At 43.9% G+C, this 15051-nt stretch overlaps 2 protein-coding genes and 1 long non-coding RNA gene across 5 annotated transcripts in view; 1 reads left to right on the top strand and 2 right to left on the bottom strand.

Annotated features, from left to right (window-relative positions):
* LOC118794047 (PH and SEC7 domain-containing protein 1-like) overlaps positions 1–8241 on the bottom strand; it is a 59794-nt gene extending 51553 nt beyond the window's left edge. The window contains exon 1 of one of the 2 annotated variants that reach the window (XM_036552208.1): positions 8148–8241. In XM_036552208.1, coding sequence (XP_036408101.1) covers positions 8148–8193 — 46 coding nt within the window. In that variant the 5' untranslated portion in view covers positions 8194–8241. The other variant, XM_036552187.1, reaches the window with a different exon arrangement.
* On the top strand, positions 7147–11344 carry LOC118794081. Of its 2 annotated transcripts, XR_005005735.1 has the most exons (4): positions 7147–7377; positions 10360–10523; positions 10626–10770; positions 11270–11344. It is a non-coding gene; the product is annotated as an uncharacterized LOC118794081 (long non-coding RNA). The 2 variants fall into 2 exon arrangements; XR_005005734.1 differs by lacking the exon at positions 11270–11344 and having other exon boundaries at positions 10626–10950.
* Positions 11345–14627: 3283 nt separating this feature from the next.
* The window catches only part of LOC118773248 (zinc-binding protein A33-like), a 12990-nt gene continuing 12566 nt past the window's right edge, over positions 14628–15051 (bottom strand). The window contains exon 6 of the mRNA XM_036522102.1: positions 14628–15051. This exon is cut by the window's right edge and continues 922 nt beyond it. The gene's annotated coding sequence lies outside the window, so the exon portion shown is untranslated.

Below are 15051 nucleotides of genomic sequence, written 5' to 3'. Positions count from 1 at the left end.
GTGAAGTTCACCTCAGTTAAGTGCAGAAAAAGTACATCTGTTGGTTTCTGCATTTAAACATAGTAAGCACAGCTCAAATGTGTCTCACTTATTAAGGAGAGGCCTAGTTACATTAATGCAGTGCACCTGGTTTTTTCTGTGTTGTTCTTCTACACTTAATTTTTTGCAGTAAAATAGAAGCAGCCCTCACCACCTCTGATGCCTTTTACCAATTTGGCAGGATGCCCCTTGGATAACACTCAAAGACAGAAAGAGAGTGCACTTGGTTTTTGATAGGCCGACACTGTTGGGGACACGTCAGGTTAAACAGTACATTGCAGAGAGCTGATTGGAGAGCTAAATGCTTCGCTGGCTTCCCAGAAGGCCAAAGGGCTCAAAGCCCATCTATCAAAATGCCACACCTGAAGCCATCGTACACAGCACGTCCTCATAAAGCGCTAAACAGCTGCTTCATATATGCCGGACATCGACCTGGAAACAGAGAGAGAAGCTCGAAATGAGGAGCAGTACCTAGTGTATCTCCTGTTTATTTCAGCTGTTTTGTTTTCTGTTGGTCTCTGAACAGCTATCATGATCATTCAAAGGGATCAGAGCTGCAGCCTTCTGGGAGAAAAAAAAGAACCCTTACAGAATGAGGAGGTTTGACAAATGCAAGAAGACTTTTCAGCCTTTTTTATTCATGTCTGATTTTCATTACTGACACAGTCTTTCCAGAAGCTTCAAAAGGAGTTAAAAATATGTTTTTAGGTTGTGAGATTAAACACTTCAGTTGTCTTTTTTTTCAGAAATGACAGTTGTAACAATGAGTGGTGTACACAATGTACCCATGAAATTTATATTATGCATGTTATTTTACAGAAAGAAGAGAAACCATATTCTTCAAAGTACTGGACATGAAATGCGCATACACTAATGTTCAGCCATCTCTTATAACCCCCGAGTGACCGCAGCAAATGAATGAAGTCTAGTTGCTTTACCTTTTGAGCAGCGTCAGCAGTGTGTGGGAAGATGGTGAGGTTTAAAACCACTAACAAAGCACTTTTGCTTCTACATAAATAAACCAGACCGCCTCCAACTTTGCACAGTTCTATTCGGATCAAATAAAATTAGGATAATCGAATTAAACTGTTAGCCTGATTGCTCGCATCACTACAATGATTACCCAGGTCTGTTTCTCTCTGTCATGAGCAAAACAACAGCTTTGTTCAGCATCAAGTTATAGGACAAACTCCTGGTTATCGCAGGAGCGCAACCCCAGATTGTAAAGTGACTTATTTATCAAAGTTAGTGTGACAGTATGTACAACACTTACATGCCCAAAACTCAAAATATGATAGAAACAAAATGGGTAAGAACAGACGCATTTTGTTCTGAATCAGGAATTTGACCTTTGCATACTGCATACACACACAGCCACACAGAGCTCAGAAAATAACACGCTTTGGTAATCTGTAGCTCCACCCCTGCACCTTCTCTGATTTCAGCCTTTCATTCAGAAATACTGTCTCTAGCATGGAATAGTTTCTGGGACTTCAGTTGCTGTTTACACCATACTGAAAGATGCTCTGCAATGCCTCAGCACCCCGAATTCCTAGACACTCGCTTTGGACTGCCATGTTTCTGGTCACCATCTATTAAGTCACATGCCACAGCAGTACCACATAAAGGCAAAGGAATGCATTGATTGCTTGGATATGTGGGGTCAGCCAGGATATCTGGAAAGAGCAGTCAAGGCAGCCTGGATGCCAGTTTGACACTGCAGAGAAGAGGGAATATTCACGCCTACCCTTTTGCACCAAATGTTTAGCCAAAGAAAGCTGGGGGCTCAGAATAGATTACAAGGCAGAGACAGCCAGCTGATGGGGAGGTGTGCCAGCATGCTCTCGTACACTGCCTGCTGCATTGGAGCAAGATTTCACCTTGTAAAATCCACTTTTGCAGCCAAGTGCTGTGCAGTGAATGTTTGTGCAGAAACTTCTCTCTTGGCTTTTGTGCCCCAAACCGCTGCTGTAGACTCCTCTCCTGGCTAAGGTGTAACACAGTATTCAATGTCACAGGGGCTTTGCAGCGGATGATGGAAAAATGGCTGCACATGGGGAAGACACATAGCTAGAAAAAAACTGCACCTCTCATTGAGGTCACTTGAATAACTTTGACTTTAAAAAAAAAATAAGTGACAAGATTTTCCTTTTTCACTTGTAATGATGAATTTCATGCTGAAAATCATTTTATAGCCCCTTAAATGAATCCTCAGCTTAGATCACCATTTATTTCAGTCTCAATCTCCCTCTCCCTCTCTCTCTTTACCTCCCTGCCTGCCTTTGCGTGTAATGATCTCCCAGCGCTGGAGTATTCTCTCGCAGTCGTTTGGCCGTAATGAGCAGTTCGTTAGGCAGGCCGTTATTACTGTCACGCCTGCGCTCGGCTGAGAGCTCCGTTTCAGCCGCCGCTCCCCAAAGAGGCCGCACTGAAAAAAAAAATCCCACGAAACGAGAACGGCTCTGCGGAGCTCCAAGGACAGAGCATGTCAAAACGGCATCCCGGAGCGGCGGTTGCGTTTAATCCTGATGAGACACGACAACCGCGTGTTTCCAAACCGGATTTTAATCCCGGTAAATCTCAGCGGATTGATCAGGGCCAGTCTAACAACACTGCAGAAGGGACCCTGATCTGAAACAATGCTATAAAAGCGTGCTTCGGGTCGTGGTGGGAGCAGGGCATTCAGTGTGAAATCAGAACAGGTTGCTGATCTTTGCCAATGCTATGCCAAATGACTCCTTATGGTTTTTTTTTGCTTGTGCTGTACTCTACCTCACTTGTAAATTGCTTTGGATAAAAGCCTTTGCCAAATGAATAAATTTGGTAAATGTAAACTCACAACCGAATCAGTGATGCAGAATTTGCCGCACTCATCAAACATCACTTAAAAAAACATCAAATTCCTGTCAATTCGTCAGTGTGGCTTCAGGCTCCCTGAATTGCCAAGGTGCTAAAAGATGGGAATGAAAACCCAAAGGACAGTCCCATACAGGAGAAGCACCCTGGTTAAAGGCCACATGAGTTTACAGGCATAGAAGGGACTAATGAGGGCTGGAGGGAACAGGTGGAAACTAATTTACAGTCAATTTCACAGCAACACTAGAAAGCATCTCTTAACACAGAAAGTCATCACTGCATAGAATAACTTGGTAGCGGGGTCAGACACCCTGGGGTCCTTCAAACACGACACATTCTCATGCTACACTATAGGAGAATTAAGGAGCCTGTTCTTTTTACTGTAGTTTCTCAAGTCCTTGCCTATGTTTTAATGACTGAATCTTCATCTTCTGAGAGCTAGCGGCTCTTACAGTCATAGCACGTTAGTGCACGCGATGCATGGTGCATTAATATAGGGCAATCATACTATACAGTGCAGCATCATGGGACAAGCCAAGGGGACTGAGCACCTCCTGTGTCCGTGTCATCAGTCATCACGTGTGCCTGAATTGTTCCTCAGGTTTGCTAAGCACATGACATGAGGTTCACATCATGTGTATACCAGAAAGAAATAAGTGTCAAGTTCCAGGCCAGCGTGTCAGTGTCCCGGAATCCTGTTTTAGAAACTGCCTGTTCAAACAGCACCTGGGAGACGATACCGCTGTGCATGCCTGGAGAGACTACACCCCTGCACATATCTGGAGAGACTACACCCCTGCACATATCTGGAGAGACTACACCCTTGCACATATCTGGAGAGACTACACCCCTGCACATATCTGGAGAGACTATATCCCTGCACATATCTGGAGAGACTACACCCCTGCACATATCTGGAGAGACTATATCCCTGCACATATCTGGAGAGACTACACCCCTGCACATATCTGGAGAGACTACACCCTTGCTCATGCCTAGAGAGAAAATACTACTGTGCATGCCTGGAGAGACTATACCCCTGCTCATGCCTGATGAGAGCAGCTTCCTCCCTGTGCAACCAGGCCTCCCACATGCTGTGAGTGATTCCTTTCATTCAGAAAGATATCATCCTCTGCAGTGCACCTTGTCCAAAGGAGTAATTTACTTTGACACTCTAGAATTACAAAGGGCAAAGCTGTCAGTCAAGTGAGACTGTGGCATTTGTAAAAGGATTCTATTTAAAGTTTTTTTTAATCTCTTTGACAAACATTCACACACTAATTCAATAAGAGGCCCATATTATTGAATAAGAGTGTTTCACAGGTTTTTACTCCATTCACTTGGAGGTAATGGCCCTGACTGCAATGTAGATGCAATCAGCTGCATTTGGGAATAGTTATAATAAAGCCCAGAGACATGAGACATGTTAGACACGGTGAGAGAGAGATGTGGCTGAGTTCCTGAAGGGAGGGGAGAGAGGGATCGAGGGAGCTTTCACAGAGTAGAGGGAAACAGAGAGAAAGGAAAGAGTGGGAAGAGACACAAAGAATGAGTGGGAGGCACAGCGGCACGGATGAAAGAATTCTTTTTTGTTTTCACAAAGACTGATAAAGACGTGATTACCAAAAGCCACTGACAGCAGGCTAGTCTACACTATCAGCTCCGAACGCCTTGAGACCAGAGACACTGACAAAGCCGAGAATCAAACACAGGCGTGCTGGGAATCCGGCCTGGACTCAGCTGCCGTAGGTACGAGCTGTCCTAATGAAACATCCTGACATGATATGAGGCCATTGTCATTACACCTCAGGGGCCAATCTCATTTTGCTGTTGCTTTCTTTCAGGTGCTGTTTACAAACAAATTCATCCTGATACAGACATAAAACACGGCAAAAAAAAACACCCACAAAATTAGCAATTACACCTAAATGAGGCTTTTATTCCAGTGCTTGTTAAAATGTCCCAGCGGACCCTGCCAGTTTACCAGAGGTTGCTGAAGGAATTTCAGTACTGCGACGAGGCATTTTGGGAGAGAGGAAGCTTAAGGGTACTGTAGCGCTCAGGGTAACACTTTCTATGCTGGCGGATTACCTTATTAATCACCTTCTTTCCTGGCTGCCTGGCACATCCGGCATGGCACAGGAAAACGCTCCACCGCAGTGCTGTTACAAGAGCAAATTAGTGCAGGACGAAGCACAGCGGCTAGCAGCACTGCAGTGGTGCTGGTGGATGGGGGGTCTGAACTGAGGAGGGTTGTGGGTGTGTGTGTGTGTGTGTGTGTGTGTGTGTGCGTGTGTGCGTGTGTGTGTATGAGTGTGTGTGTGTGTGTGTGTGTGTGTGTATGTGCATGTGTGTGTGTGCATCTGTGTATGTGTGTACATGTGTCTGTGTTTGCGTGTGTGTGCATCTGTGTATGTGTGTGTGTATGTGTGTGTGTGTGTGTGTGTGTGTGTGTGTGTGTGTGTGTGTGTGTGTGTGTGCGTGTGTGCGTGTGTGTGTGTGTGTGTGTGTGTTTGCGTGCGTGTGTGTGTGCGTGTGCGTGTGCGTGTGTGTGTGTGTGTGCGTCTGTGTGTTAAGCGCATCAGTGTCATCCCACCTCTGAGCCATGTTGTGCTCAACACAATTTTTGTTTCCAACACAGGGACTGAATTCACTCAAACAGATGTCAAATGAGCTCCATAACACAACTGTCTTGACCTGCCACAGGGCAGGGGCCGGACTCTGTAGAAATCTCCAGAACCAGTGTGCACCATGGTAATATCTCTCAATAAACCGTAACAAGGTTAGTAAATTACTATTTTAGCTGATATTTACTTCTTTTTTTCCCCTCTCTCTCCCCAAAGATAAACACATATTTGAAGAAACATCTGCCATAAACCACTGACACTGACACTGGCATTCCTCTTGATCCCATCTCCCGCTCCACAGAACACCCCTAAATGCTTCACACCCCTTCGTAACTAAGTTCAGGAACCCTCTATTCAGGCCTCCCTCTTTTACTGTGATTTGACCAGACCTTTAAGTACCACATAAAAGGCAGTGATAAGCTAAGAGAATATAACAAATTGTACAGTAGGACACCAGCCAACCATGCAGCTGGCCAGAGTGACACCTGGTTTTGGAGACAGTAATCACTGCGTGTGGTCTGTCATTTTAACAGCCAGTATCTGGACTTGTACAGGTTTCACATAAACCCTGTTGAGAAATCATCTACTCTGAATGGGTAATAATGCCACTGAACTAAAGCCATGCTCACAAGACAAGCATGGAGAGAGGGCAGTCGGGCTAAGTGTGATAAAACAGCATTCTTCAGAATGAATACTGCATTAAATTATATTATTGTCATTCTGCAGGCAGTCTTATCCAGAGTGACTTACACAGTGCATCCAGTAAAGTAGCTTGAAAAGCTGTACAAAGAGGACAGCATTAACCACACGTGAAGAAGTGCCAGTGTCAAACACAGCGTTTAGTTCACAAATGCGTGCCTAGACTGACATGTAAGTGCAAAGCAAAATGTACGACTTAAAGCTTATACAATCGTAAATATAATGCTAATACACATCACACACGGAAGTACAATACACTTCTACATATATAATTGCATATAAGATGGAAAAAATGATCATACTTGGGGTGGGGGTTGAGGTGTAGCCTGAAGAGGTGGGTCTTCAGGCTGTGATGAAAGGCTACAGTGAAAAGCTAAACCATTAAGAAAAGTAGCAATGATGCAAAAGATACCCGACCAACCTGTAAAGTGAAACGTCATTGCAATATTTTATTAAATAAAGAATTGTTTATACCATAAAACACACAAGTAAACAAAACATCAGCGAACATGTCTAATAACCAAATGCTTGTATTATGATTCCCCCTTCATCACATGTACAGTATATCATGTGTGTACACATATGTATATCACATATACATTTACATGTCTAATTCTATGAGAAAACATTTGAAACTGTCACAGATTGCCTCTGTCTTTTTTCCCCAAAAGTGCTTACTTTACGAATACTTATGGGTATGTTTTCAACACGATGTACAGAGCGGTACAGCACGTGCTGCCGATTCCATCTTGTGCAATTCGGTAGTAAATTTGAATAATGTCCTGTTTACAACATATGTAGTTCGTTCTATTTTTTTTTTTTTTTTTTGCCCAGCTGTTGAGCTATTTTCTTGCTTGAATTGTGATGTATCCTAGAGTGCACTGGTTGTTTTCAAACAGACGCTGTATAATAATACCAATAATAATATCAAGGCTGACAATGGCCGGCGGAGCAGCTGTCCTGGAAAATCAGAATGTCTCAAGTACCTGCACATCTGAATGACTGCTAAAGCAGGTCCTTTTCGCAACAAATGTTTCGCCGGGAGGTAAGGTGGATTGCCAGCCTCTGCCCAGAAGATCAAAACGTCAATATACGATTTTTTTAAATCACGCTACAATACAACCAAACACTCAGCGGCTCGAGTACACACTTAAAGGTGAGTGGCGTGGAAAAAGTCCACTACAAACCGCAGTCCTCTGAAACAGTAAAATCAAAACCAACATCCTAATGAAACCACATATTGAAGAGAATTTGTACTTAAATTCCTCCGAACTAGAACAAGAACAGGACCGCGGCGTCTCATCACACCCGGACGACTAGCAGAAATGGAAATTACATACCGCGAAATGGAGCAAAATCCTCCTCGGATGCCGCGGCGGATTGCGCCTGCGACCGCGTGTCCTGACTGCGGGAGGTTAGGGAGTCCCGGTATGTACCGCAGAGCCTCCCGCAAGCATTTCCCCTGCAGTCCGCTTGCGGACTAGCGGTCGCCCCGCTGAGCGCAGACGTCGAGAAGAAGACCCGTCTGGCGGTCGGGGCTATCGCGTCTTGTATTTCCAGCGCTGGGTGAAGTGGTTCTGAAACGGACAGCTCCTCTGTATGTATCCCGTCCCCGGTTTTCGTGAAAAGGGGGGGCCCGGTGCAGGTAGGACACGCGTGTTTTCCTCTCCGCAGAGAACTCCGCTCATTCACATTCTCGTCTCCGCTCGCTTTGCACCCCTCAGCTCCCGGCCGGTGAGCATGCCCAGTGCTCTCCCCACCGCAAAAATAGCTCCACTCACAGTAACTTACAGTTTATATGTGTGACATGTTGCTCACGCCAAGTCAGAAACGACAAGCAAGTTTATATTGGCGTAAACTCCGTGGAGCTGACAGCGTAGAGAGAAGATGAGGAATACAACGAAAACGTAAACCACGCAAACCGACCTGTCCACATGGTTCCCGGGAATTCATTAAACACTGATCCATTCATGGTCTTTATGATTTCAGAGTCATAGCCCGAAGGACGTCCTACAGTAGTGAAATCTTGCAATGCAATAACGCTCGCGCTGACTAAATGCGAGTGAGAGGTTTTAAACATTCTCCTACAGAGAGAGAGAGAGACAGAGAGAGAGAGAGAGAGAGAGAGAGAGACAGAGAGAGAGAGAGAGAGAGAGAGAGAGAGATGACTAGGTGACAGTGCGAGCAAATACTTAGTTTGGAAATTCCTTAGCCTATTAAAATTTACATCTACATTTACATTTATTCATTTAGCAGACTCTTTTATTCAAAGCGATGTACAAAAGTGCATATAATGGGAAAACAACAGGCACAAGGGCAAGATGTGTGCAGGTCATACAATGCAGATAGTGCTGAAGCTGAGCACAAGGTCAGTGTAGCGAGACAGAACTAATCTGATCTAAGGTTACATATATAAAATACAGTCACCGGGACAATAAAGTGCTGCTACACTACCTAGGCAAAAACATGCTACAAACACAACGTAAGAGATAGTGCTACAAGTACGAGCCAAGAATCTTAGATTAACAAGGTCAAAAAATGGCAAGGGTGTCAGTCCAGGTAGAGTCTGAAGAGGTGTATCTTCAGGCCACATGTGAAGGGTTGGAATGAAGGAGTTGTTCTCAGGGGGGTGGGGAGTTCATTCCATCACTGGGGGGCAATGATGGAAAAGCAATGTTGAGAGGAGCGTGGGCCTTTCGTTCTGTTTGTGGGAGGAGCGAGGCGTCCGGATGTGGCGGAGCGAAGGGCTGGGACCTTCTGGCTGCGACCGGGAGCCAGTGGAGGGATCTCAGTCAGGTGATGCAGGAGAACTTTGGGAGGTTGTAGATCAGCCTAACAGCTGCGTTTTGGATGAGCTGCAGCGGCTGAATGGTGCAGGCTGGGAGGCCTGCAAGGAGGGCATTGCAATAGTCCAGGTGGGAGAGCACAGTGGCCTGGACAAGCAGCTGGGTGGAGTAGTGGTCAGAAAAGGGCGAATCCTCCTGATGTTGAAGAGAAGGAATCGACAGGAGCGTGTTGTCTGCAAGATGTAGTCGTTGAAGTCCAGCCTGTTGTCGAGGGTGACACCCAGGCTCTTCACAGATGTAGAGGAAGTTACTGTGGTGCCGTCAACAGTAACTGAGAGCTCTTGAAGAGGAGAGAGCTTGGTCGGGATGAGCAGTAGATCGGTCTTGTGCAGGTTAAGCTTTAGGTGGTTGGAGGCCATCCATTTTCAGATGTCAGCCAGGCATGCAGAGATCTTTTTGTTGACCTGGGGGGTGGAGGGAGGAAAAGAGAACATTAGTTGATAAATGATTAATAATAAATGATTCATGATTAACTAATAATTAATCATAATTAATAATAAATCATAATTAATCAAAAAAAAATAAAGGCCTTTCACTGTACAGACCTTTCAGAGTTGCGATTTTCTGATTTTTTCAATGATCCAACAACCGTCAGCGCCCCAGCAGTGCCAGTAACACTGTAAAAAAAACTACATATGATATATGAAGCGTTATTTGCTTAGTACGCTTGGTCTTCTTGAATAACATGCTGCTGTCAAGATTTATGTGCCTTCATTCATTTTCCACTGTAATTTATTGTGGTCCTGCTCCCCAAAGCAGGGAGATACTGAAGTACATGAACCCGAGGAATGCTCACTTTTAAACAGATGACCAAAGAATATGAACATGCCTGTGCCCTGTCAGGGAATGTGCTCCCAAAAGTGATAAACCTCAAATCAAGGGCAACAATCAAAGCTTGCACCTTTTGTGGCTAATTTCCATTAGCCATGTTCATTTATGCTTAATCAGCCCCAGCAGGAATGGGTCCATCCGAAGAAAGTATTGTATTTTTGTCTTGGGTTGCAGTTACCCAGGAAGCACAGGTCTAGTCCTTTTCCACTCCACCTCTCTCAGGCTGGATGACAATTAGCAGCCACTGCTGTGTGAGCCACCTGTTACAGATCCACCTCCTGATCCCTTACACCTCTCCTGAATCAGCTACATTGACAATCATGTTGATGGCCCCAGCAGAGAAGAGTCTGTCTACGAAATAAAAAATAAAAAAACTGTGTTTCCTTACTTTCCCTGGAGGTGCAGCTCACTCCAGAGGCTTGTCAGATCTTAAAATCTCTTTTTCTCCCATGTGCTTGCAGGAGTTCGAGTTACAAACACTTTGTGACCCTGTCCCTGCCACACTGAGGACCAAGTAGCCAACTGCGCCTGGATCTGCCTGCTTTCAACCACACCTCACGTACAGCTAGCACTGAGTAAAAGGCCTTAAAAGGTCATGGCCATGATCAAGAGCACCTGGACACAGGTGAGTGGAAACAAGCCAATGATAAACTTAATTCACCATCAATGCAGTGTCACGACTGGGATTCTGAGATTGTTATCATGATGTTTACATATTGTACGAAAGGCTCTGCGCAAGCGCCAAGTTTCATACTTCTGACGTACAAGACCCGACGAGATAGGAAGAAGAAACACGCCAGCTAGTTGCACAGCGCTCCGCAGCAGTCCAGAAAGCAGTCTCCATTCGCAACAAGTGTGCGTCGTTGATTAATGTAAGATTGTTTCTTACTTCTCGTACACTAATTCGTATTGTTAATGTTGGGTTTTCTCATTAATCGACGCACTTTTCCTTTATTTAGCAATGTTATATTCGCGTTGTTTATGTGTATGTAAATACTGATCGTGTGCCTGTAATTATACGCGAATATTCGTATATCCTATAGTTTATGTTACCGCCGTGCATGTTAGTACACAAACGTTGTGTTAATTTGAGAAATACCGTCTCTGTTATATTAAGTTGGTAGCAATCGCGGTTGTATGCTACATGCTGTTATTGTGTATGATTCAGCGCTTCTCTAAGTAAATGTGCAGTTGAACGGTGGCGCTGCTGTTACATACTTTATATTGTAATCGGTAGCCACGTAGTGCATGTTAATGGAACGCTACCACCACTTTAGAAACCATGTATAAATATGTTAAAAGTATATTTCTTGTAATAAGCAGCATGTTTCTTGAAGTAATCCATATTACACTTGACTGCTTCATTTGCAGACAGAATACTCTACAATCTCCCTGTGGCACTACCAGAAAGAGTGCCCATGTGTTACTGTGCTGCTTTAATTTCCTCCCATGTCAGATGCAAATTCCTTTATTAAAGAAAAGAGACTGTCATCCTGCCTCCTCATTGTGTTCTAACCGACACCCCGTGGCGAAGGCTATATCCACCTGAACTATCAAGTACCTCCTATAATCACCCCTACAACACATATAATGATCTACAGAACATTGCAAAACAATGCTAGTAAATTTGAGCAAATTTGTAGCATTCAGAAAGATGCTGCAGATTACTGAAACTGTTCCCACTCTGAGTTCCTGCATGAAGCTCATGCAGATATACTGCACTGTTACCTCACAGCTGATGAAAAGAAATATCCTGTTATTCTTCACACACCCAGTATTTCACTCTGAGTCAAACATCTCCTCAGTTCAAAAGTGTTCTCAAAATGGTTGGTGGGGGCTGTGTGATTTAAAACCCTGTGGATGGTATTGATTCCATGAATATTGTCCAACCAGGCCCCCAGGTGGAGGCTAGCTTGCACTACCACAACGCTGCTCATAGTCAAACTGCAGTAGGCAAGACAGGGGTGTTAAAATTCAAGTTTCTGAACAGATGGTGCATAGAGTATGCGGTTTACTATTATTATTATTATTGTTGTTGTTGTGGTTGTTATTATTATTATTGTTATTATTATTATTATTATTATTACATATAACTTCTGTATAAATTAGCCCAATAATTTACTCCACTTTGTATTTGATTAACATGGTGCACTGCAGATGCCTTCTACTAATCATTAGAATCATTAGATTAAGCAAGGTCAACGAATTTCAAGTCAACAAAAGCCACAAGTATTTACATTTATTCATTTAGCAGACGCTTTTATCCAAAGCAACTTACATAGGTTACAGTTCTTTACAATGTTATCCATTTATACAGCTGGATATTTACTGAGGCAATTGTGGGTTAAGTACCTTGCCTAAGGGTACAGCAGCAGTGTCCCAGCAGGGATCGAACCAGCAACCTTTCGGTTACAAGTCCTGCTCCTTAACCACTATGCTACACTGCCGCCACATTTTATGTGTACGCTGCCACTGCAGGGGTGGAGTTTGGCACCCCCTGAGGTAAGGGCTGTGGGGGTGAGGCTCCTGGACACTGCAGGGGCTGAATAACCTGCAGTGGTCCCAGCACTGCCCTGTGTTAGGGACGGCCCATTCGCCTGACCAGGCTGAGAGAAGGGGGCAGAGACGGTGGCTGGACGCTGTCTCTGTGGGCAGCGGTTACATAGACTGGAAAGATTCAAAAAGAGGTGACATGAAGCAGATAGAGGAAAGGCTGATAACATGTATCATGCTGGAAACTTCCTGCTTTCAGGGGAAATGTGTGGTGGGGTTTCAGAGAATTCTCTTCAGAGCTAAATCAAAAAGCTTATTTATGTGTATGATGCGAAAATGGCCATCAGAAGTCAACCTGGTTACAGGTGTACATATTTAATGTAGACAGATGTAGTCAGACGTGAATTAAAAGTCCTCTCCCTGGCAGCACAGCAGAGTAATACAGTGGAGGCCTTGGTTGAGCTGAGAAACGAAGAGCAGCTTATAGAAGCTCCAGAAACAGGAGTCTGGAGGGGGAAAGAGTGCTGACCCATGCCTGTGTTTACAGTGGGCACATTGTCAACTTACAAGGCAAGAGAACCCTGAGCTTATTGGCTCAGCAAAAAGTGTTAATAAAACCTTCACAAAAATTCTTTGGTAAAACCTGTACTTCGCTTCTTGATTAAATTAGGTATAACGTTAGAATTTACAGTTAAACAATATTTATGATCTTCTGGAAAAAAGTACTGTATCAATGATCAAAATGCAAGCTTCATGATGTGTATTATAATCTGTTTATTAGCTGTGCAAAATCTTATTTGATTAACAGAAATATATTTATTCAATGTTTCTAACGACATGATTAGGCCTTTCAAATAAAGTGTTTCTGCACTCGTTTGAATTCATCACTCCAAAGGCAAAAGGCATTACAGGTAGTTTTATCAGAGGCTGCAGTTTCCTTATCCATACCTTTAAAACATTATACTGTGAAGTAAAAAAACCACAACATTCAGCATCCAGGATACACTGACCTGTTCTTTAAAATACCCCCATTGTGTCACCCCCCATACATGCAGGACACTGACACTGTGTGAGCAGAGTAGCAGTGTGGTAACAGACAGGGCAGGCTGCGTTCTCCTGTGACAGCTCTGACCCCCTCCCTCCTCCCCCTCTTTCGCTGGCTGCATGTGGCCTGGGTGTGTGTGATGGAGCTCCTCTGTCATCATGACGCCGCCGTACTCTCATGACGCCCCTCATGACGCGGACTCTCCAGCCTCGACACAGGGGGCCTCTCAAACAGCCCTGGTCCCCCCCACCCCCTCCCTCCGTGGCACGGTGCTGTGATCGAAGCACAAGATTCATTTTAGCGTCGCTGCCGCTGGGCTTCTGTCACCTGGTCGCACCTGTGATGATGCTGCTTCCTGTCTGGGCCAATAATGTGGATCACAGCCCGAGGAGCAGGACAGTGATAACATACACAAGTGGAACATGTACAGCAGTCTCAGACCTGTGTCACATACATATGCTGATATCAGACCTGTATAACAAACATGCACTAACGTCAAACCTGCATAATATACTATACTCATATCGGAGCCATGTAACATGAATACACTAATATCAGACCTGCTTAACATACCTACACTAGTATCAGACCTGCATAACGTACACACACCAATATCAGACCCATGTAACGTGCACACCGATATCGGAAACATATGAAATGTATTGTATAAAATGTGTTGGTGTGCTGTAGGTTTTCAGAAACTGCCATCACCTTCTAGGCACCATCAACAAATGAACTGATTCAATTCTGTAAAACATGTTTTCTTCAAATGAGTCATTCATGTTGCTGTCCCGTCTTCGCTCTTCTCTTCCTACCAATGAAAACATTAGTTGGCGTTTGTCTGTTTATTCAGTCTGTTGTCCAGGAGATGGCAGTATTACACTTCACTACGTGATTTTACTGTTCTACGACAAAATAAGGAGGAGACACAAGTAATGGAGAAGAGAGGTAAGGAGGAGGTCTATACTGAGTGACAGAATGTGGAGAGCTGAGCTTTTTATACAAAAGAAGAGACACACACAGAGCAAACACAGATTAACAAACAAATCCAGATGTATTCTTGAGAAAATTACTGATATTCACAGTTACAGCCTCAATTTAGAAACATGTATTTCAAAATATCGATGTATATCATGTATATCAAAACAGGCTTATCCTTTAAACTTTAAGATGACAGAAAATAGACCGGACTCATCCACCAAATTTTAACTTATAGAAAACAGGAAGATTGCAGGCACAGCTGCTGCCTCCTTCCAGAAAATATTAGTGCAGACTATGTGCCTGTCTCTGAGAATGATTTCATTTGGAAAGTTATCATTGTTTTGCCTTTGATTGCTGTATAGGGTGTGTTAAACATTTATTTAAACTTTTCTGTTCCATCTCTGTCTTTGTAATTCTGTCATTCTGACACAAATGTCTCCCTTGGAGTTATTGTATCTTTTTGTGAGAGGGACCAATAACAAAAGCTTGATGATGAGAAATTTTCAAGGTTTTATATTTCCTTCCACTCCAGAAGATATAGACGTTTCAAAATACCAGTGTGACAGAGCTGGCCGATGCTCTACACATAAATTAACAGAAGGAGTAAAAACTTACCAAAAACAGTCATTTATTT

This window comes from Megalops cyprinoides, chromosome 1 (assembly GCF_013368585.1).
Source record: "Megalops cyprinoides isolate fMegCyp1 chromosome 1, fMegCyp1.pri, whole genome shotgun sequence".
Lineage (NCBI taxonomy): Eukaryota > Metazoa > Chordata > Actinopteri > Elopiformes > Megalopidae > Megalops > Megalops cyprinoides.
This window is presented reverse-complemented; position numbering and strand designations above follow the sequence as displayed.